A 27558-nucleotide genomic window follows, 5' to 3' on the forward strand; every position below is an offset into this window, starting at 1 on the left:
ATTTCTCTTTGGTCTTATTTTTTAAAAACCATGTAAATGGTGGGTATTTACTTGTTAGTCCTAATCCTAACAAATCACAGAATTTTCAAGTAAGAAGAGACCTTATCAATCATCTGGTCCAAGTCCCTCATTTAAAAAAACAATTATTGACATCTGTTTTGTGTCACTTTCATTTTTACATATATCCAAGTATATCCCTCTCTTCCCTCACCCCACATAGCAAGTAATCCCTTATAACCAAAAAAATAAAGAAGAAAAAAAAGGAATTCAGCAAAAGTAACCACCATATAAACAGTCTTGACGTTATGCGCTGTGTTCCACAGAGTTCTCCCACTTCTCCAGAAAAGGAAAGAAGGTATATTTTTTTCATCTCTTATTTTTCTTTTTTACAGAGAAGGAGACTGAGGTCCAGAGAAGTAAGTGAATTATTAACTGGCCTAGCTAGAAAATGTTGCAGTCAGAACCTAAACTCAGGCTTTTTCATCTTTTATAGCTGCTTATTTATCTAACATGAATGAACACTAGTAGCAGATACAAGCCATAATTTAAATGGGATCCAAAACCAAGATTTCCATGGGTCCTAAACTTCATTTAATGGGTCCCTAAGTATAGAAAAGGCGGCATGAGTGATAGGAGTTCCTCGGAGAAGGTTAATTTGGATAGTCTTGTCATTCGTTACTATATGGGAGGAAGAAGAGTCAGGACTGGGCAATGTCCAAGTGATTTCTGTCACCTAGTAATTTTTAAATTGAATTGCCAGCCTGACTGGGACTCTGAGGTATTCTAACCACAGTAAATGAAATAATAGTTTCATCAAATTCACCAAACAAATCCTAAATGGTGAGTCTTCTCAAGATTTGGAGCTGGAGGAATGAACCTTAAAGATCATATAGTGAAACTTCCTCATTTTATCTAATTTTTTTTCTTTTTTAATGTAGTATTTTTATTTTCCCCCAGTTACGTGTAAAAACAATTTTTAACCTTCCTTTTTAAAACTTTGGGCTTCAAATTCTCTCCCTTCCTCCCTCCCCATCCCTCTGCATTAAGAAGGCAAGCAATTCAATATAGGTTATGCATGTATAGTCATACAAAACATCCATAAAAGTCATGTTGTGAAAGAAAATATAGACAAGAAGAAGAAAAAAAAAACCTCAAAAAAGTAAAGTTAAAAAAGTGTACTTCAGTCTGTATCCAGGTACTATCAGTTCTTTCTCTGGGGATGGATAGCATCTTTCATCATAAGTCCTTCAGAGTTGTCTTGGATCATTGTATTGCTGAGAATAGCCAAGTCATACACAGCTGACCATCTTACAATATTACTGTTACTTTGTACACAGCGCATGCAGGTCTTTCGAAGTTTTTCTGAGAGCATCTTGCTCATCATTTCTTATAGTACAATAATATTTCATCACAATCGCATACCACAACTTGTTTAGCCATTCCCCAACTTATAATTTTTTACCCCCAGAAAAGAGCTGCTATAAATATTTTTGCACATAGAGGTCCTTTTCCCTTTTGTTTTTTATCTCTTTGGGGATACAGAACTTGTAGCAGTATTGCTAGGTATGGTTTATGCATGGTTTTATAGCCCTTTGGACATAGTTCCAAACTGCTCTACAGAATGGTTGAATCAGTTCACAACTCTACCAACAGTGCATTGAAGTCTCATTTTTCCCACATCCCCTCCAACATTGTCATTTATCTTCTCTGTCCTATCAGCCAATCTAATAGGTATGAAGTAGTACCTCAGAATAGTTTTAATTTGCATTTCTCCAGTCAGTAGTGAGTTAGAGCATTTTTTCATACGGCTATAGATAGCTTTGATTACTTCATCTGAAAACTGATCATATCTTTTGATCATTTATCAATTGGGAAATGGCTCTTATTTTTAAAAATTTGACTCAGTTCTCTATGTTTGAAAAATGAGGCCTTTATCAGAGAAACTTGCTTCAAAATGGTTTTTCACAGTTACTATTGCTAACCGTATTTCCCTCCATCCTATCCCCTACCCTATTCTGTTTTCTTTCTCCTTTCACCCTGTCTCTCCTCAAAACTGTTTTGCTTCTGACTACCCCCTCCCCCAATCTGACCTCCCTTCTATCACCCTTACCCCCTTCTCTTATTCCTTTCCCCTACTACTTTCTTGTAGAGTAAGTAGGGTAGATTTCTATACCCAGTTGAGTGTGTATGTCATTCCCTGTTTGAGCCAATTCTGATGTGAGTAAGGTTCACTCACTCTCCATCACCTCTCCCCCTTCCCCTCCACTATAAAAGCTTTTTCTTGCCTCTTTTATGTGAGATAATTTTCCCCATTCTACTTCTCCCTTTCTCTTTCTCCCAGCACATTCCACTCTCTCACTCCTTAACTTTATTTTTTAAATATCATCCCTTCATGTTCACCTCACATCTGTACTCTCGGTCTATATATACTCCTTCTAACCACCCTAATGATAGAAAAGGTCTTGTGAGTTACAAATGTCATCTTCCCATGTAAGAATGTAAACAGTTTAAACTTATTAAGTCCCTCATGATTTCCCTTTCCTGTTTACCTTTTTGTGCTTCTTTTGAGTCTTGTATTTGAAAGACACATTTTCTCTTCAGCTCTGGTCCTTTCATCAAGAATGCTTGAAAGTCCTCTATCTTATCGAATATTCATTTTTTTTCCCCTGAAGGATTATACTCAGTTTTGCTAGGTAGATGATTCTTGGTTGTAATTCTAGCTCCTTTGACCTTTGGAATATCATATTCCAAACCCCCAGTTTCTTTATGGTAGAAGCTGCTAAATCTTGTGTTATTCTGACTGTGGCTCCACCACACTTGAGTTGTTTCTTTCTGGCTGCTTACAATATTTTCTCCTTGACCCAAGAACTCTGGAATTTGGCTATAATATTCCTGGTAGTTTTCCTTTTGGGATCTCTTTCAGGAGGTGATCAGTGGATTCTTTCAATTTCTATTTTACCCTCTGGTTCTAGAATATCAGGGCAGTTTTCCTTGATAATTTCCTGAAAGATGATGTCTAGGCTCTTTTTTATCATGGCTTTCAAGTAGCTGAATAATTTTTTTGTGTCTCCTTTAGCAAGCTATTGACTCGTTTTCATGATTGTCTTGCATTACTCTCATTTCTCTTCCCAATTTTTTCTCTACTACTCTTACTTGACTTTCAAAATCCTTTTTGAGCTCTTCCATGGCCTGAGACCAGTTCATACTTTTCTTGTAGGCTTTGGATGTAGGAGCTTTGATGTTGTTCTCTTCTTCTGAGTGTATGTTTTGATCTTCCTCGTCACCATAGTAAGTCTCTGTAGTTTGAGGTTTTTTTCCCATTGTTTGCTTGTTTCCCCAGCCTATTAGTTAACTTTTAACTCTTTGTTAAAGTAGGGCTCTGCTTCCAGGGTGGAGGGTGCATTGTCCCAAGCTTCAGGGGTTTTATGCAGCTGTTTTTAGAGATACTTCTAGGGACCTGTAAGTTTTCAGTTCTTCCAACATGGTATGATCTAAGGACAGACTTTCCTGAACTGTGCTCTGCTCTGTGAGCAACTACAAGCACCAATTTCTCCCCTGGAACTGTGATGAGGGTCTCTGCTCCACTGGTGCTGTAAGCTCCATTATGCTAGTGCTCTTCCTTTCCCTGGGACTGCCACCTGGATCCAAGTATGGACAAAGCCACAGAGTACTGCCTCAGTGCTAGCAAAAGGACCTCTGTAATCTTCTGATCTGTCGTGTGATCACTTTACTGTCTGTGGGATCAGAGCTCTGAAAGTAGCCACTGACACTGCTACTGCTGCTGCTGATTCACTGGCTCCCAAGACCTGTTCCTGGTTTGCTGGGGCACAGTCTGTTCCAGCCTGCACTCTTCTCTCACACTGAGGCAACAGACCTTTCTTGTCAACTGACCTTCCAACCAAGTTGTCTTGGGTTGGAAATTTGTTTCAATCCACTTTTTTGTGGGTTCTGCTGCTCTAAAATTTATTTAGAGTCATTTTTAAAGGGATTTGAAAGGGTTTGGGAGAAAGCTCAGGTAAGGCCCTGCCTTTACTCCACCATGTTGGTTCTGCCTCTCCATTTTACCTAATTTTTAAAAAATTCATCATTGATTGCTTTTGTTTCATTGCTGTGATGTTTTTTTAAAAAATGTCTAATGTTTTATTGATGCTTTTTGTCATTACATCCACTTCTCCTTCTAACTTGAAAGTACCAAGAGCAACCCAATTCAACAGTGGATATAATATCTTGTCTCAGTCATCCCCTACCTCTCCACTTTCAGGAGGGAGATATTTTTTATCACCTCTTTTCTGAGACCTTCATTGGTTTTTCTGTTATTCAGAGTTCAGTTTCCTTATAGTATTCATTTTGTACTTTATTCTCTTGGTTGCTCATATCAGTTCATATAAGTCTTCCCATGTTTCTCTGAAATCCTCATTTTCCTTAGTTTTTATTGCACTATAATATTTCACTGAACGAATATAACAGTTTTTTAGCTCTTCCTCAGTGGATTGATACCCACTTTGTTTCCAGTTCTTTGCAGCTATGAAGAGTACTGCTATTAATATTTGTTGTATTTTGCATCTTTTTATTTTTTTTATTTCCCTGGAGTACATGCACATTAGTGGGATCAGTGTCAAAGGGTATGAACAGTTTAGCCACTTATATAATTCCAAGTTAAAATCCAGACTATTTGGATTACTTCACACTTAAATACTAAATAGTAATTGCTTCTCTTTTACTCAGGAATCCTGAGGATCTTCTTCTCCCAATTTGATTTCTTTTTGGATTAAAGGAGCCATCCCTTGAGCAACTTCTTAAAGAAGTCTATTCATTGAAAGGGTGTATCACACTCAAAGTGAGAATGTGATAAGACATTAGCCCGAAAGGACCAGGGTCTCCCATTGCATCCTGGGTCATCTCCAGCTGTCCTGATGAATGTCAGGCCACTGGATCCACATGGCTCAGGAGAAGAAAGTGAGGTTGGTGACCTTGCACAGCCCTCCCTCACTCAAATCAAAGTCAACTGTGAGTCATGTCCCCATCTTGATGTCATGGTCCTCTTCCAGAACGAAGGACAAACACAACAATGGCAACAACAACAACAGTGTACCTGTATGCCTGCCTTCCCACAACACTCCAGTATTGACTGTTGCCACTTTTGTTATATCTACCATTTTACATGATATGTCACTATAATTTAGGGATAAGCCCTCTGCCCTACCACTCCCTCCTAACTCCCATCTTCTATTGTATCAAAGAGAAACAACTAAGTGAAAACAATCTACACAGTGACCACTTCTGGTAAAAGATGTAACATTTTTACATTACAGTGTATGTTTAATTATTCTCCAGAGCCAGAGTTCAGCTTCAGTTTACAGAATGACCTGGATTTGAACACAAGTCATCTGATGGCAAATCTGTTAAATGACTTTAAAAATCCCTTCTAGTTTCTTTTGTGCAATGTACAAGGCACTGCACTAGGTGCTAGGGATTTTTCTGGTTTTTTGCTTCCAACCTATGTTTTCATCAGTGTGGGATAGTCTCTCCAGAGATGCAGTTTAGCAACTCCTCTGTAATTTATATTCTTACTAGGGATACAAAGGCAGAGACAAAAACAAAAACATCCCCCAAAATAGTCATCTAGGAGCTTGCATTCTGGAACTGGAATTTCACACTATGGGAAGACAGCTAAACACAAAGAAATTTAAATGAACAACTCGGGGCATCTAGAAAGGAGTCTCAAAGGGCATGAGACCTGCAACTTCAAGGAAGTCAAGGATTTTAAGAGGAGATGAGGCGCTACTTCACCCCAAGCATTGAGAAAGAGTGGAAGAAAGAAAATAAGAATTTAGTTTGTTGGACCATAGAGTATATTAATGGAACTAATGAAATAAGATTAGAAAGCTAAGTTGAACCCAAATCACTGAGGGTCTTAAACGCCTGGCCAGAGAGTTTACCTCTTTTCTTTAGAAACAATAAGGAGCCGGGGAAGCTTTTTGATCTGGGAATGACATGGTCAGACCTGTGCTTTAGGTAGATTACTTTGGCAGTTATGTCCATTCCAATCTATGGAGGATAGATTGGAGAGAGAAGAGATCTGAAGTTTGGAAACCTACATTAGAAGGCTATTGTAATAACTCATGTGAGAGATGATGAAGTCTTTGGATTAAGTTAGGAATTGTGTGAGTTCAGAGTAGGGGATGGATGTAAGAGGTATCATGGAGGTAGAGTGGACAGAACATAGAAAATGATTGGAAATGGAGGGGTGTGGGAGAAGGAAGAATCAAAGATGTATTTGAATTTTCAGACTTCAATGACCATAAGAATGGTGGTGCCTTCATCAGAAATGGAAAAGTTTGGGGGCTACAGGAAATAATGAGTTAGAGTTTGGATAGAATATCATAGATCTAGAGACTGAAGGGCTCTCAAAGGTCATCCACTCCAACCCCCTATTTTACAGATGAGGAAACTGTGGTGCAGAAATGTTAAATCATTTGCTCAGAGTTACACTGCCAATAAGCGGCAAAAACAGATTCAGACCCAGGTCTTCTGACTCCAGATCTAGCTTTCTTTTCATTGTCCACTTAGGATTATGCTGAGTTCCAGGACATCCAAGAGACATCCAGCTTCCTGGTGATGTAGGACTGGAGTTTGTGATAGATAGTAGAGGCTAATTAATGAGAGAGAAATATAGACCTGGGAGTCATCAGAGAGATGCGAATTGAATCCAAGGAGGCTAATGAGGTCACCAAGTTGGAGAGTGCAGAGACAAAAGGAGAAAGCCAAGGGCAGAGCCCTGGAGTTTTTCACCTTAAAGTTTTCCCATAGCAGCTGAGTTTTCCCAGACACTCCTGTCCAATCACATCATCACTTAGACCAGTAATGCCAAAGTGAGCAAAAAAAAAAAGATTATCAGAAGGGAGAGTTACTTTGTTGTTTTTTTAAACTTTCAGTCATTGACAGTGGGAAATATAGCAGTAGGAGAAAACATTTTTTCTTCACCAGAGATTCCCCCTGAACACTAATTAGAGAAGCAATTGGAAACATAATTCGTCTTTCTATGGAGACTTGTATTCCCACTGACTCACAAATGGAAGACTTATCCAGGGGCGCTTGTTGAAGTTTTTAGTTGCTGTATAAATGTGAGCTATATAATGTACATAGCAAGTCACTAATTTTTTAAAAAGTGGTGGAAAGATAGATTTGAGAAATTCCTGTTAAATTTCAGATCCCACAGAGTCTCTGCTGCCTATTTATTACTGGTACGACCTTCAACAAAATCATTTTTTTTTAAATCCTAGTTTTAGTGATGGAAGGGACCTAAAAGCTCATCTAGTCTAACCTTCTTATGTTCCAGAGAAGAATGAGGCCCAGCAAAGCAAATTAACTTGCCTAAGGTCACACAGGAAGTGGAAGAAGAGGAAAAGCCTGAATTTAGACCTAGGTTCCTTAATCAGTCACTCCTTCCATTGTTTCAAGGCTGCCTTTGACTTCCCTTCTCTGAGAGACTTTGTTCTTTACTTATAACATCTAGTTTGCACCGTAATGATTGCTAAGGTCCCTTTCCACTCCAAATTTTTTAGACTTCTATAATTTTGTGCTAGAAATCAGTGAGGAATATTTTTCATTTATACTAGATGACACATTACTATTGCTTATTAAATATATTAACTTAGAAGCTAAGTGCAGTTTTGGTTCAGGATGTATGCCATAAATCTAGAGAATGTTACCACTGACTACAATGCTGAAGGAATATTCAGTTATGATAAAAAGAAAACTGAAAAAACCCCAAGGTCACTTACTTGGCCAGTGAATCATGAAGAAGCAGAGTCAATGACTGTATAAAAACAAGGAATATACCAACAGGTCTCCATGTTTACTGCCATTTGGTGTTGATGGGAAGTTTGGGAGACTGAAGAGCACTGAAATGCTTTATCACACTTAATATTCAGATCATAGACTTAGATCAGGAAGGAACTTTAGGATGAGGAAAGTGAGGCTAAGAAAATTTAAGAGTTGCCTGTAGTCATGCCACTAGTAAGTGGTGTGGCCAAGTAAATGGCAGGATCAAGATTTAACCCAGGCCCTCCATTTCTAGAGCCAATTCTCTTTCCACTAAAAGTCTCTACTGGCATTTGTGGTCTCATTTTCATAAGCATGAAACACAAACCTCCTCTATTTTCCTTATGCTGTACTTATTTCTGTACATATTGTCTCTAAGATATCTCTTTTCTCCTTTAATTGTAGCTTATTTGCACATCTTTGCTTGCTTCCTCTATTAGATCATGAGATCTTTGAGGGCAGGGACTATCTTTTGTTTCTTTATAAAGCCCTAGCACAGAGCACAATACACAGGAAGTGCTTAATAAATGTTTATTGACAGTAAAATCCTGGATATCGAGCTGAAAAGGAACTTTAGGTCAGTTGGTTCAACTCCCTAATCTTACATAAGATTACATAATACATAATCTTACAAAAACTAAGACCCATCAAAAGAAGGGGACTTACCCAGGGTCATATGGTGGTAAGCAATAGAAAAGGGAATCAGACACAGTTCTTCTGTCTTCAAATTGATCATTCTTTCCATTGAACCAAGCTGCCTCACTCTCTTGAACCGAAGCAGTAGCACGAACTTGTTAAATCACAGACTTGAAAGTTGATTCTCAGATCTTGAAATCACTTTCTGTGAAATTCACCTGGGTAATTTGATTACCTTCATCCCGTCTTCTTATATTTCAATCTTTTAAAGTATTCCTTTTCTTTCAGATTTTACTGAAAGGAGAAGTCAAGTTAAAGAGATATTGTACATGCCTAGGATGATGGTGCAATGGAAAGAATCATATCTCTCTCTCTCTCTCTCTCTGCACATATATATATATATATATATGCATATATATGTATGTATACATATGTATGTATGTACACATATACATACATATAGATATAGATATATGCTTATTTATTTATTTCACTTTTGACCATCAAAGTGTACCTTCCCCTGGGCAGAGGACCCCTAGGTAAGGAAGGAAAGGAGAGGCGAGAAGAGGAGCTGCTACTCACACACAAATTGTGTTTGTCCTTTGTTCTGGAAGAGGACCATGACATCAGGGAGATGACTTGGGTTTAATGGCCAGATTTCTTTCTCAAAGATCAAGCCTTAAGCCCATTTCACTCTGGAGCTCATAGATTGGACAACAGATCTCTGCCCTCTTCGCACAGAGTGAATGTAAATACTAAGTAGTAACTATTCCTCTTTTACCCAGGAACCCTGAGGATTTTCCCCTTACACTTTAATTTTTTTTTAAATTAAAGGGGCTATCCCTTGAGTAACTATTTAAAGAGCCCTTATTCACTGAATGGATGAACATGAAAAGACCTTAGCCTAAAAGCACCAGGGTCTTCCATTGCATCCTGGGATATCTCCAGTCTTTCTGATGAATATCGGGCCACTGGACCCCAGATGGCTCTGGAGGAGAAAGTGAGGCTGGTGACCTTGCACGGCCCTCCCTCACTCAAAACAAAGTCAATTGCAAGTCATGTCATCCTCTCCCTGATGTCATGGTCCTTCCTGAGCCTGAAGGACAAACTCAACACAATTTTTTTCACTAAGAAACTATGGAGAAAGCCATTCATAGTCTGTTTCTGACTTGTCACCCAGGGCTGCAAACTGACTGCCCTAGTTAGGATTTCATATTGGACAAAATTGAATTATCTTTGCCCATCTTAGCCCTCTGATTTTGCCATGCATACTGCTCAGTATTTCTCTATTTCCTTGAATAGATTTAGGTGTTTATTAATTTGTACGTTAGACTCCTGTACCAAACTTCCTGTGGCTGGCTTGTTATGGAGCAGAGCAGCCAGTGCTAGGTAAAGCCAGAGAGTATCCGTCATGCCAGATGAAGAAATGCAACCCAGGGACTGCTGGCTGTTCTAGGAAATACTCTGCCACAGGATGGTTCCAATGGAACAAAGCTGAAAAGAACAGCTGTGGTCTTCAGAGACAGGAGAAAAAGCTCTAGCTTAGGAGTCAGAGGCCCTGATTTCAAATCCTGCCTCTGAGGTTCATAGCCTGTGTGACCTTGGCAGTTACTTTCACCTCCCCCTCCAAAAGACTCATCTTTAAAGTGAAAGAGAGGAATGAGATGGCTCTCAAACACCTCCCAGGTCCAAATCTAGAATATTATTTCTGCAAGTCCAACAGTATTTCCAAAGGAACTCCAAAGGTTAACCCTTCTCTTCTACTAGCTCCTCCCTCCTCCTCCCCAGGTTCTCTAGGCTTTTGGACTTGCTGCTAATTTGATCATGACTTATAGGAAGGTAGTTTAAATGCGTTACCTATCCCCCAGGCCCTCACTTTTCATTCCTAAGTCATACTGTCTGATTTCTGCAGTTTCTCATTCCTAAAATGCTCTCCGTCCCAACCTCAAACTCTTGGAATCCTTGGCTTCCTTTAAGACTCAACTCAAATCCTATCTTTTCAAGGAGACCTTTGCTGCCTTCTCCCCTATCTGCAGTTGTTGAACCTTCCTCTCCAATGTTACTTTCCCTCTACTCTGTATCTATCCTGTAGATTCTCATTTATACATGTTATCTCCTCCATTAGAGTATAAACCCTTTGAGAGCAGGGACAATTTTTAATTTTTTTACATACCCAGATTAGCACAATGCCTAGCACATGATTAGGGCTAAATAAATAAATAAAGTTGACTCACTAATGTAGTAAGTATTTAGATTCTGGAAGCTAGGCTTCAGCAATATGTGAAGTGAGAATTGTCAGAAGAGCAGGCTGGTTTTCGAAGAGGTAGAGGAACTAGAGACCAAATTGCCAGCATTCAATGGATTATGGAAAAAGCAAAGGAGTTCTGGGAAAACATCTACTTCTGCTTCATTGACCACACTAGAATCTTGGATTGTCTGGATCACAACAAAATGTGGCAAGTCCTCAAAGAGATGGGAGTAGTAAATCATCTTACTCATCTCCTGAGGAACCTGTATGTGGGTCAAGAAGCAACAGTTAGAACTGAACATGGAACAACTTATTGGTTCAAGACTGAAAAAGGAGTACGATAGGGCTGTATATTGTTACCTTATTTGTTTAATTTATTTAACTTATTACATCATACAAAGTGCCAGGCTGGATGAATAAAAAGCTAGAATCAAGGTTGCTAGGAGAAATATCAACAATCTCAGATATACAAATGATTCCATGCTGATGGAAGAAAGTGAAGAAGAATTAAGCCTCTTGATAGGGGTAAAAGAAGACAGTATAAAAGCTGGCTTGAAGCTTAATATCAAAAAAAGCAAAGATCTTGGCAACTGATCCCATCATTTCTGGTAAACAGGAGAGAAAAAAATGGAAGCAATGCCAGATTTTATATTTTTGTGCTCAAAGATCACTGTAGATGGCAACTGCAGTCAGGAAATTAAAATACACTTGCTTCTTGGAAGGAAAGCTCTGGCAAATTTGGACAGCATACTAAAAAACAGAATCATTGCTTTGCCCCGATGAAGGTCCATATAGTCAGAGCTATGGTTTTTCCAGTAGAAGTGTATGGCTATGAAAGTTGGATTAAAGCAAAGTTAGGCACTGCAGAATTTTGAATTGTGGTGCTGGAGAAGACTTTTGAGAGTCCCTTCAACAGCAAGGAGACCATATCAGTCAATACTTAAATAAATTCAGGTTATTTACTGAAAGGTCAGATATTGAAGCTGAAGCTTAAATACTTGAGCCACATAATGAGAAGACAGGACTCATTGGAAAAGACCCTGATATCAGCAAAGATTGAAGGCAAAAAGAAAAGACAATGGTGGCAGAGGATGAGAAGGATAGATAGTATCATGGAAACAAAGAACTTGAACTTGGACAGAGAGAATGGAGGACAGATGGGCCTGATGTGCTATGGCTCACAGAGTCAAGAAGAGTTGGACATGACTGAACAGCAACTTAAATTCTTATTTTGATTAAATGATTGATTCAGACTTGAACTAGGTTGATGATAGTACCTTTCTATTTTGACCTACTCAGATCACATATATGGCGTTTCTTTTTTTTTTAATTATACTTTATTTGTTTATTTTAACATTCCTTTTAAAAAATTCTAAGTTCCCAACTCTCTCCCTCCCTTCCTCACCCATCTAGAAGGCAAGAATATGATGTCAGTTATACATGCAAAGTCATGCATGCATACTTCCATATTAACCAGGTTGCAAAAAAAAGCAAGAAAAATAAACTAAACTTTAAACGTTTGCTTCAGTCTGCACTCTGAGTTCATCAGTTCTCTTTCTGGATGTAGGGACCATTTTTCTTCACGAGTCCTTTGGAATCATCTTAGATTATTATAGCCAATCAGAGTATCAGAGTAGCCAAGTCTTCAGCATAGCTAGGTGGCACAGTAAATAGAACACCAGACTTGGAGTCAGGAAGACCTGATTTCAAATTTGGCCTCAGACATTTACCAGCTACGTGATCTTGGGCAAGTCACTTAACCCTGTTTACCTCCTTTTCCTCATCTGTGAAATGACCTGGAGAAGGAAATTGGGTCACAAAGTGTTGGACACAACTGAAAAACTCCTGAATGAGTGAAGTCTTTCACGGTTGATCATCAAAATGAGTGACATTTCTTGATGCCACACATTTATTTATAAATGCCATATTTATAAGCTGGAGAGCATTCAGAGGAGGGTAACAAGGATGATGAAGGACCTCAAGGTCATGCCATATGAGAATTGATTGAAAGAACTGAGAATATTTTGTTTGGAAAAAAGACTTAAGAAGAGGACCAAGATAGACGTCTTGAAGTTTGGTAGAAGAGAGATTCTACTTGTTCTGCTTGGACTCAGAGGACATAATTAGGGGCAGTGCCTGTGCAAGTTTCAGAGCTATAGATTTTAAGTTTGGTGTACAAAAAAAAAAAAACCCCTCCTAACAATTACAGCTATATGATAGTGGAATGAATTCACTGTCTATGGAAGTAGATGTCGCTAAAACTTCAGCAAAAGCTTAATGATTGCTTACAGAATAAAGGATCCTTCTATACAGCTATCATGTATATACAAGAACAGATACAGTGGAAAGAGCAAATGGTTCAAGAGTCAGAGAACCTAGGTTCCAATCCTGTCTCTCATTCTTACTACCTCCATAACCTCAAGTAAGGCGCTTAAACTCCCTGGGTCTTAGTTTCTTCATCTGTACAATGAAGGGATTGGATCAAATGGCTTCTGAAATCTCTTCCAGATCTAGATCTATGATCCTTTAACTGGATGGTCTCTTAAGTCTCTTTCTGACTCAAAGATTTTTTTTTTAAATAACATTTTTTTCCAATTACATGTAAAGATAGTTCTCAACATTCATTTTTATAAGATTTTGTTACTCTTAAGATTTTTTTTGATACTATTAGGCATATGCATAGTAAGTTATCTTTATAAAGAGAAATTAAGATTTCAAAGCAAAGTTATACTCAGGACATTTTTTTCCACAGGGGCTTTCTAGGCATCTGGCATGGCTTCAAATGGGGAGAAATATAGACTATAAGTAGCTATTTTCTTCGTGATTATAATCAACCTTGATTTTTCATCCTAAATGCTTACTTGGAAGATTTCTCTAAGTAGAACTTCACTATGATGGGACCATGTCAAAAAGGTCTGTTCAGGTTCCCAGTATGGTCTCCCAAACTCACTTCTGCCAGATGCAAAATTTTCAGCAGACGCAAGGATCAAGGAAAGGACCCAAGGAAATTAGATGTGATATGGGGTATAAATAACGATACAATTGCAGAGCCTACACTCTTATGAATAGGCATCTTGCCAGTTTTGGAGACCAGGGCCTTAGATGGTAAAGAAGTACTTACCAAGTAAGATCCTTTTTTTTTTTTTTTGAGACTTGGTTTCCCTGTCTTTCTTACTCAGACTAGAAATACAACAGGTACTCAGCGGCAGGTCCCAGTACTGATAGAATGGGAGCTCTGATACCAACCTTGGCTGATTAGTACCTGTTTAGGCAGCCTAGTGGCCACCACTTCCCAGTCTCACCATATTGGTGTTAGACATAGTACAGACACTCATTGACTTAGCCCTTCTGCAGCCCTGAACTCCTGAGCTCAAATGATTCGCTAGCTTCAACCTCTCCCAGTTGCAGCGTTTATAAACTTACAGCACCACACTTGGCCAAGACATTTGTTAAGATATACTGCTGTAGGTACTTTACCTATATGAGGTGTGTGGAGTATTCAGGGAGGATTAGCACTTCTGGTATGAGGGCTTGTCGAACCTTTTTTCAGGGCCACTCATTCACCTTTGATGTCCACCTTCACCCAACTTTTACCTGTGACTTCAATAAGTCGTAACATGTACAGTGACCACACCCTAGTAAAGCTATACTAGATTGAGGGTAACCAACCGGCCTCAAACTTGTTGGTGAGTTAGAGAGATATTTACCCCAAGCATATAAAGACTTTCCCCAGTGAAATGGGCAGATGAGAACAATTTGTTCCAACAGTCATAAAGGTGGCTGAAGCAGGCCCTGTGGAGCACTTAGAGCTTGGTCAGGCATGGAAGATGCCAAGGTCATCCACTGCATCCTGGGCCATTGTCAGTTTTCTTGATTTTTATCTTGCCACTGGACTTAGATGACTGAAGAAGGGAGAGGAAATGCCATTCTGCCTCACTTAAATCCAATTCACTTGCAAGTCAAGATATTGCCAATGTTGAAATTGGTCCTCTTTGAAAAGGAAGGACAAACATCGACCCCAACTTTACCTACATTATCATTCTGTCCTGGTTTCTCTAGATTGATCCAATCAACCCTCCCCGTGTGAGTAATAGCAGCTTTAAGTGTTCATAAGTAGTCTTTCTCTTCACCCTTGTCTGTGTCCTCTAAGTCTCTGCCCTAGACTCACTTTTTTTCTTCCCTTTCTCCATTAGTGATATCTACTCCTTTAGATTTGATTTTCTCCTCTATGCAAATGACTCCCAAATCTACGCCTAGCCACCTCTGCCCAGGATCATTTTTTTCTCCTTTTTCCCGTCCCTTCTCCATTAGCAATGTCATCTACCTGTACAGGTTTGATTTCTCCCCTATGAATATGACTCATAAATTTATAACCAGCCTACTGAGCCCCATGTCTTCAAATGACTGCTGGACTCTTCTATCTGGACGTCCCACATGTACCTTAAGCTCAATATTTCCCCCCTTGATATCAAAGTGCTTCCAGTTTCCTTATTTCTGTTGATGGTACCACCATCTCCAACTCTAGGATCTCTTAGGATTCTTCCCTTTTCTGAGCTAATCACTCACCAAGTCTAGTGGATTCTACCTTTACAATATTTCTCAACATCTGCCCCCTTTTCTCCACTCACAGCCACCACCCTTGTTGAGGCTTTTGTTACCTCTTGCTTGAGGTACTATAATAGCCTGCTAATTGATCTGTAGGCTTCTGAGCTCTCCTCTCTTCATCCATCCTCTACACAGCAGCCAATATAATCACCCTGATGCATGGGTCTCATCATGGCAGCTCACAAATCCACTGTGTAATATGTAAGACCCTCCACATGTGACTTCAACTTCTCTTATTACACATTACTCTCCTTTTTTGAACTTTTGAGCAGACCAGACTACATATTCTCTGTGACTTAAAGCCAACCCACTATCTCCTGTCTCTATTTATTCGTGCAGGCCTTCACTTTGCCTTAAATGTACTTCTTTCTTTAGAACTTTCTGAATTCTCTTGCTTCAAAGTTCATTGTGGGTGCTACCTCCTCTGCAAAGTCTTCCCTGGTTTCTGCCCCCCCCCCCCCCATCTTTGTATTCTTTCTCTCCAGGTTTTCCTAGAGGGCTCTGTCTAGATCTTTCATTTGCCCCCCTCCCAATTGCCCTACTCTGTATTCTATGTAACTGTACGCAGGTCATATCTGCCTAATATAACCTAAACTCTGTGAGGGCTGCGACTCTTTTGCTTTGTGGAGGTAGGATTGTTTGCTTTTGTTTTGTTTTGCATCTTGCAGTCTCCAGATCTTAGCACAGTTAGTTGCTGTGGAATACTAGGTGTTGAGCCCCTAATAAGGTTGGTTGAATTGTATACCTTTGGACCTAAAACATGAAGAAATAAATCAAAGGTGGGCAGTAAACAAACCATTTGACTAAGTGACATGAGGAACATTTTCGAGTGGAAACAGCTGAATTTACTGACCAGCTCAGGAAACTGACTCAGTTCTGTAGCCGGTGACTGTGAAAAGGAAAAGATCTTTATCCCTCTGCCAGATTGTGGTAGGAGCTCCCTTTTTCCTGTAACCATTGGGTGAATGGACACCTGCTCTTGCTTTGCTTGGAGGTGACAAAGCCTTCTCTCTTTACCTGGACTACACCTATCTTAGAATATTCTGAGCACTTCTCCCACTCTTCCTCTGCAGCAACCAAAGGTATTTAAATGGATGTGAAAAGTTTGAAATGACTAAATTGTTCAGGGATGTGCCTTGATTTTTATAGCACCAAATCACCAGGCTGTTTTGATACCAATGAGATAATGTACCTAAATCCCATGCTAAATAAAGGTAAGCAATTATTGTTACCATAACTGTTACACTAGACCAAAGAGATCCTCTACATTGAGCCTGCGCATAAGAAAGGGTCTCTTGGCTCTGGGAACTTCTGGGACAGATAATTGACCTACTGAAGATTCCAAAGAGTTACTAAGCTTTCCAGTTTTTTGTCCCCATGACCTCTTTTCCGAAATGTTTTTTGGTTGTCAGTAATGATATCCAAGGGTCATGGTCAGAATCACCCTAGTTGTTGTGATTTTGTAGTGAGAGGTAGGTGAGTGGTCTTAGAGTCAGGACTACATGGGTTCACACTCTGACTCTTCTACAAGTACTGGCTGTGTGACCTTGGACAAGTCACTTAAAACTCAGTGTTCCCATGTAACTGTAGCAGTGTCAGTAACCAAGAAAGTGTCATTCTTCCCAGGTAGAGGCAGCTCCCCAGGTTGATGAAATCACTGGTCCCAGAGCAGCTTACCAGAGCATAGTAGGGGAGCTGAGGCACACACAAATTTGGTGTCTGCTGCTTTCCCTTGGCACTCAGTTGAAAGTTCATTAACCATAGCTAGCTACAGTCGTCACCCTGTCGTTACCCCCCGCCCCTTCTTCCAATTCTACCCCTGTAACATGTTCCTTCTCAGCACCTCCCAACAGATACCTCGCCCAGGCGGATTTGTTGTCCCGACTGTCACAGGAATTGCTATGGCTGCTGTAGCTGCTCAGGCGGCACCTGCTGCAGGTTCCTGTTATCTCTCTAACTGAGAGCTCTTTTGGTATGTTAAGGAGCCATTCAGCAGGAGAGCAGAAAGAAAAAGGAGACTTCCTTCAGTTTAAATATTTCTCTTCTTTCCCTTGTCTTGACCATTTGTGAGGCAATTCACATCCCTGCCCCCAGGGTGGCTGCTTAGGGCCAGAAACTCTGCCTGGAAAGGCTGGAGACTAGCCTTTGCCTAGATGAGTGACCTTGGGCAAGCCACTTTTCCGAGTCTGGAGCTCAGTTTCCTTCTCTGTAAAATGAGGCTGGGGGAAGAGGGGGGCTTGGGGGGAGGGCTGGATTAGATGGCTCCTAAGGTCTCATCCAGCTCTAAAATAACCAGAAGCCCTTGGCTCCTCATAAAGGGTCAGCCTTCCTGCTTTGTAAATGCCTGCATAAAACAGCTCCCCACCTCCCACCCCCCACCATGCCAGTAGCTAAACACACACCTTGCCTAGGTAGCTCCTTGGATTTTTATGCAAGCTAAAAAGGAAACCAATGTCCCATCCCCAAGTTCACCAGGACGTTGTTAGCTGCCTTTTCCCCCTCATCTTTAAACCAGATGTAATTGATTAGTCTGAAGGCTGAGTTACAGGGACTTACTGAAACACTTATCCGTCATCCTACAAACATAAAGTAACTACTCTGCTGCCAGTGAGATTTTTCTCCGGGCTCTCTAAGTTAGGGGGTCTTCTCAGCTCCCCCCCACTCCCACTCCCACCCCCCATCCACCCTTTGAACCTTTTCCAGCTCAGTTAGGATCAGGGCTTAGCAGACTTGCAGCTGTTTTTCCACCCCTTACAATTAAAGGTGACTTCACTAGAGCCCCGCATTGTTTCTTATCCCAGACTGACCCGAACATGCGAACCCCTTTGCATGATATATGCAACAGTTGCAATAGAAATTGCTAGGAGAAAACATGCTGGAACAATGAGAGGCAGATGGTCCTGCCTTCGGGTCCCTGCTTCCAGCTAACCTGCAGAATGGAAACAGAGCCTGTGGACAGCCTGAAAGGCGGCTATCTCCTCACCACTGGAGGTGTTAACAGGGCTGACCCTTCCCCTGCTGCTGCTACCGAAGCTCCCCTGTAACTTGTTGCCATTCCAATTTTACAAATCTTGTTAACCCGAACTACTTGGGGCTTGTCACATTAGAGATAGCCAGCCAGTGGGCATTTAGAGTCATGTTCAGAGTTTTCAACTTGGGAGGGCCCTTAGAGGTCATCTCAGAGGGTACTTGCACACACAGACTGACTCAGTGTTTGCTTATGCCATTACTGAGAGTTCCAAGAAATTCTGATGGTGCTTGGCTAGAAAAACGTTTTTCCCCAGACCCAACAGTATGGGCGAAAATAGGATTTTCTTCACATTATTAAATGTAATATAGTTAGTATAGCAGCAAGGAAAGTCAGATATAAAAGGACCTTTTCCAGATTTTAATACTTTAGGCATCAGTGTTAGTTTTTTGCAGGGTGGTTATTACTTTTCATTAGTCCTGGATATTACTTGTTTATTGTTAATAGAGGTGAGAATTCTGTTCGAACCCAGGTGCCATTTTACTGTGGCCTTCATTGTGGGACCTTGGGTCAGTCACTTCCCCCTCTCTGGGCTCTCAGTTCAAACAGGGAGTGGACCTAGCTGATTTTTAAGGCCACTAACAACACTAAATTGATGACTGATGCTTATTTTTGCCTTACCCGGGATTTCCTGGCATTCTTCCATTCAAATGCAGATTTCGTAGTTACCAATAAAATCGAATGACTGAGAGAGAAGGTAATTGAAACCTCTATTGAACTTTGCATAGATAAGGTGTCTGAGAATTTAACCACTTGGTCCCCAGAGCCTTTTTGCTTAACTCACTATTATTTCTTCAAACACTGTAGTTGTGACTTCTGAAACAACCTCTTCTGTATAGCTGCTGCTACAAAGATAAGGGAGATCTTTCATTTGGGACCTGAGTTTCTCTACTAAGATTCTCTCTTGCCTGGAGGGGAGGGGGAGAAAAATAAGGAGCCTGCTCCTTTTCATTGGGAAGACAAGTCTTTACTGTAATAAAAGGCAATGTTTTTTGTTTGACTTGTCGTGACATTTCATCAGTGTCAAGAGCTCCTGGTACCAAGAATTCCCTCTTCTGATGTGGACTGACTTCTCAGCAACTTAGTCTTAGAGAAATGCCTTGCCCAGGGTCACACCTTCAGGATGCGTCAAAGCAAACACTTGAACTCAGGTTTTCTTGACTTAGAGGCAAGCTCTTTATCCACTATTTGATTGCCTCTCCGCAGAATCTATTAGTGAGTTTGGAGCTGTACATAGTGCACTGATGTTGGATAAATGAACTTTCTACTGAGTTAATAGGTAACTATAGGGCTATCAAGACAGGTTCTTATAACCAAAATCTGCATCAAAAACGTGTTTGGGGCAGGTAGGTGGTACATTGGGTAGAGTATGGGCTCTGGAGTCAGGAGGACCTGAGGGCAAATGTGACTCAGACTCTTCATTACCAGCTGTGTGACCCTGGGCAAGTCACTTAATCTGATTGCCTCACACACACACACAAAAAAAAAATAAAGAAAGAAAAAAGAAAGTGTTTTTTTTTTTTAAATCTTGAAAACCTATACCCTAAATAGTAGTTGTACCTTCTATATGAAGTCCTGGTCTTGTGCAATAGATAAGGAAAGTCATATTGTAGTGGGAACTGCTGAGTTTGATAGTGAAAATTCATTTTCTACTTACTCCTGCAACTACAACAGGAGTTGTGAAGGAGCATTAGGTGCCTTTGACCAGAGCAAAAACCTTCCCTTGCATCTGTTTCTCATGATTTCATTTCCATATTAATACATGAAAGGCTTCATGGCATTGTAGATAGAGTGCTAAGATTTGGAGCTAGAAAGCCCTGGATATGAGTTCCACCTCCCATACTTACTTGAGCCTCACTTTCTTTGAATTTGGGAGGGGTTCAAATGGGCTAATGTAGGTGAAGTGCTTAAGAAAGTGTAACAACAGTTGTTGCTAATAATAATTGTTACATGTTCCCTCCAAGCAACTGAGGCACTATGAGATACCTATTTTTTAAAACATGATAGATTTCAGTTTTCAAAGAAGATTCAAAGCCACAAATAATTGATTCACTACTGTCTACTTAGCACTCTGTCTGTGTGGCATACTCAATTTATAATCAAGCCATATTCCTTTGGGCTGTCACTCTCCTGTAAATTACCCACTGCTAGGTGCCCAGCTTTCCAGTGTTTACGATCCCTCTTTCTACCTATTCAGTGCCAATACCAGTCTCATAAAGTACACACTACCATGTGGATTCCTCTGAGGTCCTCTTCAGTTCAGCTCTAAAGGAAATTTTATTCATCTCATCCACTCTTGGATTAAAACATAGCTATTTACACTCATCTAATTCAGCCCCTGCTTTCCAGTTCGGGACCATGATGAATTATTCTCTCCCTAGCCTATATTTTGTGCCTGGTTTCTCTGAAAAGGAAACAGGAGGCTTGATCAACCCCTGTACCCATTTTGGAAGAAAAACTAAGGGGTAGATCACATCTAATGGCTTTCTCAGGTAGGCTGGCAACTTCATTCAATCTGGTATTTCTTAGCCACTTAAAAGCTTCCCTTGTATTGTATTTTCATTGCCTCTGATAACAAGCAGGTGTTTTTCTGGATTTTTGTTGGAGTTAGAACTGTTTTTATGGAAAGCCGTGAAACCATTCTGTTTGGGAAGAGGCCTAGCTGAAAGGCAGCTCTGCCTCTATCCCTGTTAGTTTCCTTTTATTCCCAGAGAATTGGCAGTTGTTCCCACATCAGTTCCTTTCTATTGGAGTTATTCAAGCATCAGGGATTATATGTCTCTATATCAGGAGTTAACTGTTTTTCCAGAGACACCTTTATAATTAAGGTTCTGTAGGGCTGGTGGAGACAGTGGGACTTGAAATTAAAATCCTTTATACTTCCCTTACTCATCTCACCTCAATATCTGACATCTCTTCTTCCAAAACCATTAGAGGATTAAAACATATTTGTATATACATAACAACAGGATTATAAATTTAGAGCTGGGAGGGACCTCAGTTATCTGATCCAACCATCTCATTTGACAGATTGAGGAAACTGAGGGCCTGAGCAGAAGTGACTTGCCCAAAATTTTACAGGTAGTAAAAGTAGTAGAGGGCACATTTTGAACCCAGGTCCTGTGACTCCAAATCCATTCCCCACCCCCATCCTCTAGAGTAGAATACCAGAACTCCTCTCTGGAGCTATATCTCTGTGTTTGTGTATCTCTCATTTGTTGTGAAACTCTTCCAATAGATTTCTAAGTGTTTTATTTATGATGTGCTCCTTGACAGTCATTGGCAAGTAAAACTTAGTGCCTTTAGCTTGTGAAAGAGCAGGCTCCAGCTTTTAGAATGCAATCCAGCATAGGCTTCAAGAACAGTAAATCAGAATAGCGCCCCTTCTCCTCTATCCTGGTACTTTCTGCTACCTTTTGGTTTGGTTTTTTATGTTTGTTTTTATTTTTGTTTGTTCGTTTGTTTTTAAATACCACTGTCAGTCCCCACAATTTCACCCTGTACAAATTTTGTTTGAGGTGGCACTAGCTGAATCTTTCCTGGTCTGGACTCATTCCAACCCAAACTTTTCCTTCACACCAGAGGCAACTTGAAAGAAATACAACTAGGAGTGTCTGAGGCCTTTGGGTGTCAAACACTGTGCTAATGCTAACGTCTTTGGAGGAAACAAAAGGGAGGGGGTAAAGTCTCAAGACCCAGTCCTTCCCTTCTCTCCCCCTCTCTCCCCCAGGGATACAAAAACTTATCCTGGACCCTAGAATTTCACTTAAGAATCAGCTTGTGAAGCTAAAAGGCTTTCTCTGCTGGGTGACTGTCCCAGCTCCCTCCTTGCAGATATAAATTTGCCTCAGGCCACTGAAGCAAGTGGTAAGACTCTTCCGGGTGTAAAGGGTGGAGGTTTTTGAGGATTTATCTGTGAGTCTGTCTGAATAATAGACTGGTTGTGAAATCATCTTGGGAATAGGGAAGCTAAGGTTTGAGTCTAGTTCTTGCGGGAAGCCAGGGAGGTTTATCTTTCAGAAATTTGCAGTGATGTGTAGAAATGCAAGCTCCAAGATCCCCAGTGCCCCCCACCCTCTCACAGAAGCCTGCTGGAAATGGCTTCCAAGGTGAATCTGCTGCCCCAGGCTCAATTACCTCCCCTCAAACAAGCTAAACACTCAGAACCAAATTGGAGCGCACAGAAATATTTCTGTAAGGCAGGTTCATTTGAAAGTTGGAGTTTCGGTCCTTCTGGACTGCACTGTAACAGGATTAAAAGGGATTAACGCCGTCGCCTCCAGAAGACTAAGGAGTAGGTAAAGAAAAAAAAAATAAAACAAACGGAATGTTTGTTTGGTGTCTTTTAATGCCCCAAACCGATGGACCGTAGAAGGTGCATTGGATTATATATTTAGAGCTGGAAGGTCACTTAGACTAAGCGCCTTATTTTACAGTCGGGGAAACTGAGGTACAGGGGTTTGTCAGAAGCCACACAGGTAGTAAAGTTGCAGAAGGAGGGTCTGAAGTCAGATATTTTCTTTCCAATCTAGCTCTCCACTACACTGTTGCACGAAGGGCGGGGAGAGAGGATGAAGGAGGGGTGTGAGGAATGAGAGCTCTGAAACTAGGGGATGGTTTAGTTATTGGAAGGAAACACTCAAAGCTGGGGTTTATAGCCGCTTTCAGAAACGATTCCTTTTAGAAAAAAGAAATAGAAAGGACATTAAAGGTCTGGGGATCTCTAGGGTGCAAGAAAAAGAGAGAGTGAAAGGAAACATCAAACCGTACTTTTTGTTTCCTTCATCCCCTGCCCAAGGGTTTTGTACCTATTTTCTTTTTAAATGTCAGTTAAGATCTCTGGACAGGGTTTTAGTTTCCTGAATATTACAGCTGGACTCAGGTTTTTTGTTTTGTTTTGTTTTTGTGGTTGTGGTGTGTTTTGTTTTTTCTTTCTCGCACCAACTGCCCCAGGGCAGCTAGGAGCAATTCCCGGCTCTTCGCGGCTCTGGGCCACCAACTCCTCCCGGGAAAGCAGTTCAGCTGCTCAGCCGAACCAGGCAACAAGTGTACAGCCCCCCAGGGCCCGAACCTACCACCTGAACACTTCGTTGGTGGCCATTTAGGTGCTAAGATCCTCCCGACTCTGAACTAGTTAAATTAGTTAAAAGGTAGATATTGTAAAGGAGCTTCACTAATATTTGATTGGCTTTTTCTTCTGCTTTGAGAAAAACATCAGGACAAACTAGGGTCACTGACTATTCCCAACTGCCCTTCGGGGAGGAACAGCAAATTTTCCCTCCCATCCTCCCTCCCCTTTCCCCCAACCCCAGCGCCCGCCCCTCCCTCTACCCCCCCCCCCAGTTTAAAAACGAAGTGTTACAAAATTGCCGAGACTCGTGTTATTGCCGGTTCTAAAATTTATTGAACTCTCCTTTCGGAGATCAGGGAAACGTCTTTTCTAAAGCTCACACAAATCCCCCCGCCCCCCTCCCAAGAAACCCTAACACATTTGCTGCTGCTTCTGATGTTTTTGTTTGTAGAAGCCACGAACTCAGCATCCATCGAAACCTCCCACCCCACTTTTACAGAAGCTTACAAACCCGAGCACTATGAGAAAAGAACACACAACTTACTATAAATTAGAAGCTTGCCTTTGCGACCTGAAAAATAAGGTTTTTTTCAAGGCGAGGAGAGGGGGAGCAAAGACTCTAAAGTGTTCGGGATACAATCCCAAACGAGACTAGGTGAAGGGAAAACTATTTAAACAAGTGTAAACAGTTTGAATGGTTTCCCTGCCTCCCCAACTTATTCCAGCTCTAAAACAAAAACTGTGACAATACAAGTTATTTAATTAAACACAAAGAACTCCAACTACAACCAGATAACCTAGGGGGAGGGGGGAAAGGGAGGCCTTCTCTGTTTTCCAAACATCACAGAAATGCCCAGCATACATGGAAAGGGGAAGGGAGAGGGGCAGCAGTCAAGGAAAGTTGTGCACTAGAAAAGAATCTTATGCTCATTATTTCCCCAAGTTTGTGGGTAGTTCAATAGTTTCAACCACGCACGCAAAGCTAGAGGCAGTCCCGACTTCAGAGAAGGCTGATCGGGAAGGCAAGGCTGCAGCGGGAGAGGACGTGAAGGCAGGGCACAAGGGATGGTTGCTGGCTCGTCGTCTGGTTTGGTTTGGGCCGGTCGAGTGTCTCAGATATGAGTCAGTGGCACGGTACCGTTCACCGCAGTCCCGGCACTTTGGTAGTGTTGGTGAACGCTGTGCAATCGGCTCCCCTGCAGGGACGAAGCGTCTGTGGCGTCTCCCCCCGGCGGGAGGTACATGCTGATCATATCCCTCAGGTCGCCCAGACAAGCCCTCTGCGAGTGGGCGCCGATGGCGGGCGGCGGCGGCGAGCTGGGCTCGGACTTCACCACGGAGCCCATCGAGCCCAGGCTCATGGCGGCGGCGGCTGCGGCGGCTGCGCCTGGCTGCTGGCCGTAGGCAGCGGCGGCGGCGGCGGCGGCGGGCGACATGCTGCCGTAGGTGGAGGCGGCGGCGGCGGCAGCGGCGGCGTTCATGTAGGTCTGAGCCGCGGGCATCATGGGGCTGTACTGCAGGCCGGCCATGTCGTAGCGGTGCATCTGCTGCAGCTGGGGGCTGTTCATGCCCGGGTGCTGAGTGTAGCTTAGCTGCTCTGGCATCAGGGAGTACGCGCCGTTCGCCCAGCCGTTCATGTGGGCGTACGTGTCCAGCCTCTGGCCCACCCCAACGGGGCTGTTGACGGCCGCCGTCCCGGGGGGCAGCAGGTTGCCGGGCAGTGAGTACTTGTCCTTTTTCAGTAGCGTCTTGGTCTTCCGACGGGGCCGGTATTTGTAATCTGGATACTCTTTCATGTGCACGGCACGCAGCCTCTTGGCCTCGTCGATGAAAGGGCGCTTCTCGGCGTCGGTCAGCAACTTCCAGTCGGCCCCAAGACGCTTGCTGATCTCAGAGTTGTGCATCTTGGGGTTCTCTAGGGCCATCTTGCGTCTCTGCCCCCGGGACCACACCATGAAAGCATTCATGGGTCGCTTCACTCGGTCCTGGTCACTACTACTGCCGCCGCTGCCGCTGCCCGCGCCCCCGCCTCCGCCTCCCGCGGTCGCTCCGCTCTTGCCTGTGCCCCCGGGGGCAGCAGTGCTGCCCGCTCCCGCCGGAGTCCCTTGTACCACCGGGCTTTTCATCTCACTCTCCAGTAGACCGTACATGGCAGGGGCTGGAAGAAGGTGCGCCAGTTTGCCTTTTGGACACTCGCGAGGCGGGAAGGGAAGAAAAAGTGGGGTTGGGGGGGAGAGGTGGAAAAGAGTCTAAAGTCCCGTAAACTGCAGCAACTTTTGGCCGACGCCTCTACTGTTGCTGCTGCTGTAGCCACCGACCGCAGGGATGACCCTCGCTTTTTACCTCTTCGCTGCGCGATTCTCAGCACCTCGGGGCTCCCTTCACCGCCTGCCAGCCGCTAGCACCGGGTTCTCGGGGGTAGACAAACACACACACACGCACAAACTGGTGCCTCCCTACGAACGGGTACACATACAGAAAAATAAAAACCCACACACAAGTTGGGATACCTCCAGAGCTACCGGTTTCCGGGACGCTCCTTCGGCTCTCTCCCACTCTGCTTTCTGTAGGAGGAGGCTGATTGACTGCCTATAAATGAAAAAGCAGCAGCCAATCAACGCGCAGATCCCGGCAGGCCCCGGAGAAGACGAATTGACCAGTTGTAAAACTTTCGCTGGAGGGGGGTGGGGTGAGGTGGGGGTGCTCTTTGTCAGCGGGTGTCGGATTCAGTTCGGCGTGGAGATCTGGAGAATTATTTGGGTGGGCGAAGGGGGGGGGGGGAGAGAGAGAGAGAGAGAGAGAGAGAGAGAGAGAGAGAGAGAGAGAGAGAGAGAGAGAGAGAGAGAAGGGGGGGCAGGACGCCATCAGTGATTTGGCTTGGAGAAAGTTTAACTAAAGGATAAAAGTAGTTGGGGGGAGTGTGAAATGGAAGCAAGGCTAGAGCAACTTTGGAGGACCTGTTAATCCTAAGGGTTCCCCTGGGATAAAAAAAGAACTGAAAGTTATAAAATAAGAGAAGAGGCTGAGATTTTCTTGTTTCATTTAGCGAGTCTCACTGGCTCAGCTGCCCTGTCCCCAGATTCCGGGTAGGAGACGTAGTGCACCTTCTGCTCCCTTGTTTTCTGTTAGGTGTTAAAGAAGTGTGAAGCTGGGGCTAGTAAGTTGTGAGTAGGTGTGACGCTGGAGTCCAGGCACTCCCAGGGCAATACTGGGAAGTACTGGGAAAGGAAAATGGGGTGGGGAAGGGAAATGTCACTATGACCACTGTGGGGAGACTCCCTGGATACTCCCTCTTCTTTATTCAGATGTTGATGTGCCGCATAACTTCTGGGGGGGTGCTATTAGGACCACAGCCATAGCTTCCTACGGCATCTGAGCTTCCCCTAATCTGGTGCTTACATTGAGCACCCTAGAGAGAGGGAGAGTGAAGTCAATCTCACGTCTCAATTTTAAAGACTTAAAATTTTACCAAATTAACCTCATACTCCCCCTCCCTCCACCCATGCTCCCCTCCCCCCTCTCCAAAGCTATCCTTTCCTCTGTCCCTCTGCCCCTGCACCGCCCTTTACACACCCTGGCACACCCATCAGTTCCGGAGTCTTGAAGCTCAGGGAATGGAGAGGGAATAACCCACGAAAGTCCCCGGGGTTGGGGGGGAGGGAGATAGTAGAAACTCCCTCTGTGCAACTAGCCTTCGGAGGATGGGTGCACAGGGACCTGCAGGTGGAGGCAGTTGGAAGGAAGAGGCCGAGCTTGGCCATCGCTAGCGTTCGAACCAAATAGAATTCTGATGCTGCTGTAGGGTTTTGCAGAAGGGATGTAAAGAACAGAAGAGGTTGCTTTGGTTCCCCATCTCTCTCTCCCCCTCGCCCCCCTCCCCACCTGGGGAAAGGGGGCCTGGAGTTTGGCTTTGGTTTTCGGCGGATGCTAGATTTTAGGGCCGGGAGTGACCACTCCCCTCATTTGACGCGAGAAAACTGAGGTTCCGACAGGGGGGAAAGCTAGAGACGAAAATCACCCTGGTAGCCAGCCAGGAGCAGATTTGGGATGTTCGGACTGAGTTCCGAATCCCGTGCCCTTTCCTTCTTAGCGCTCTCCCACTTTTATGGGGTAAGGAGGAATCAGCCACGTCTCTTTTTTCATCCC

General features: G+C 42.7%; 1 protein-coding gene and 1 pseudogene across 1 annotated transcript; both read right to left on the reverse strand.

The window, feature by feature from the left end:
• LOC140516328 (lysosomal cholesterol signaling protein pseudogene) overlaps positions 1 to 17888 on the reverse strand; it is a 90708-nt pseudogene extending 72820 nt beyond the window's left edge.
• A 5837-nt stretch (positions 17889 to 23725) lies between these two features.
• On the reverse strand, positions 23726 to 25959 carry SOX3 (SRY-box transcription factor 3). The gene has a single exon (XM_072627438.1). It carries the CDS (start codon positions 25560 to 25562, stop codon positions 24525 to 24527), a length of 1038 nt encoding a protein of 345 aa, XP_072483539.1. The 5' UTR covers positions 25563 to 25959; the 3' UTR covers positions 23726 to 24524.
• Positions 25960 to 27558: the final 1599 nt, after the last annotated feature.

This window comes from Notamacropus eugenii, chromosome X (genome assembly GCF_028372415.1).
Source record: "Notamacropus eugenii isolate mMacEug1 chromosome X, mMacEug1.pri_v2, whole genome shotgun sequence".
Lineage (NCBI taxonomy): Eukaryota > Metazoa > Chordata > Mammalia > Diprotodontia > Macropodidae > Notamacropus > Notamacropus eugenii.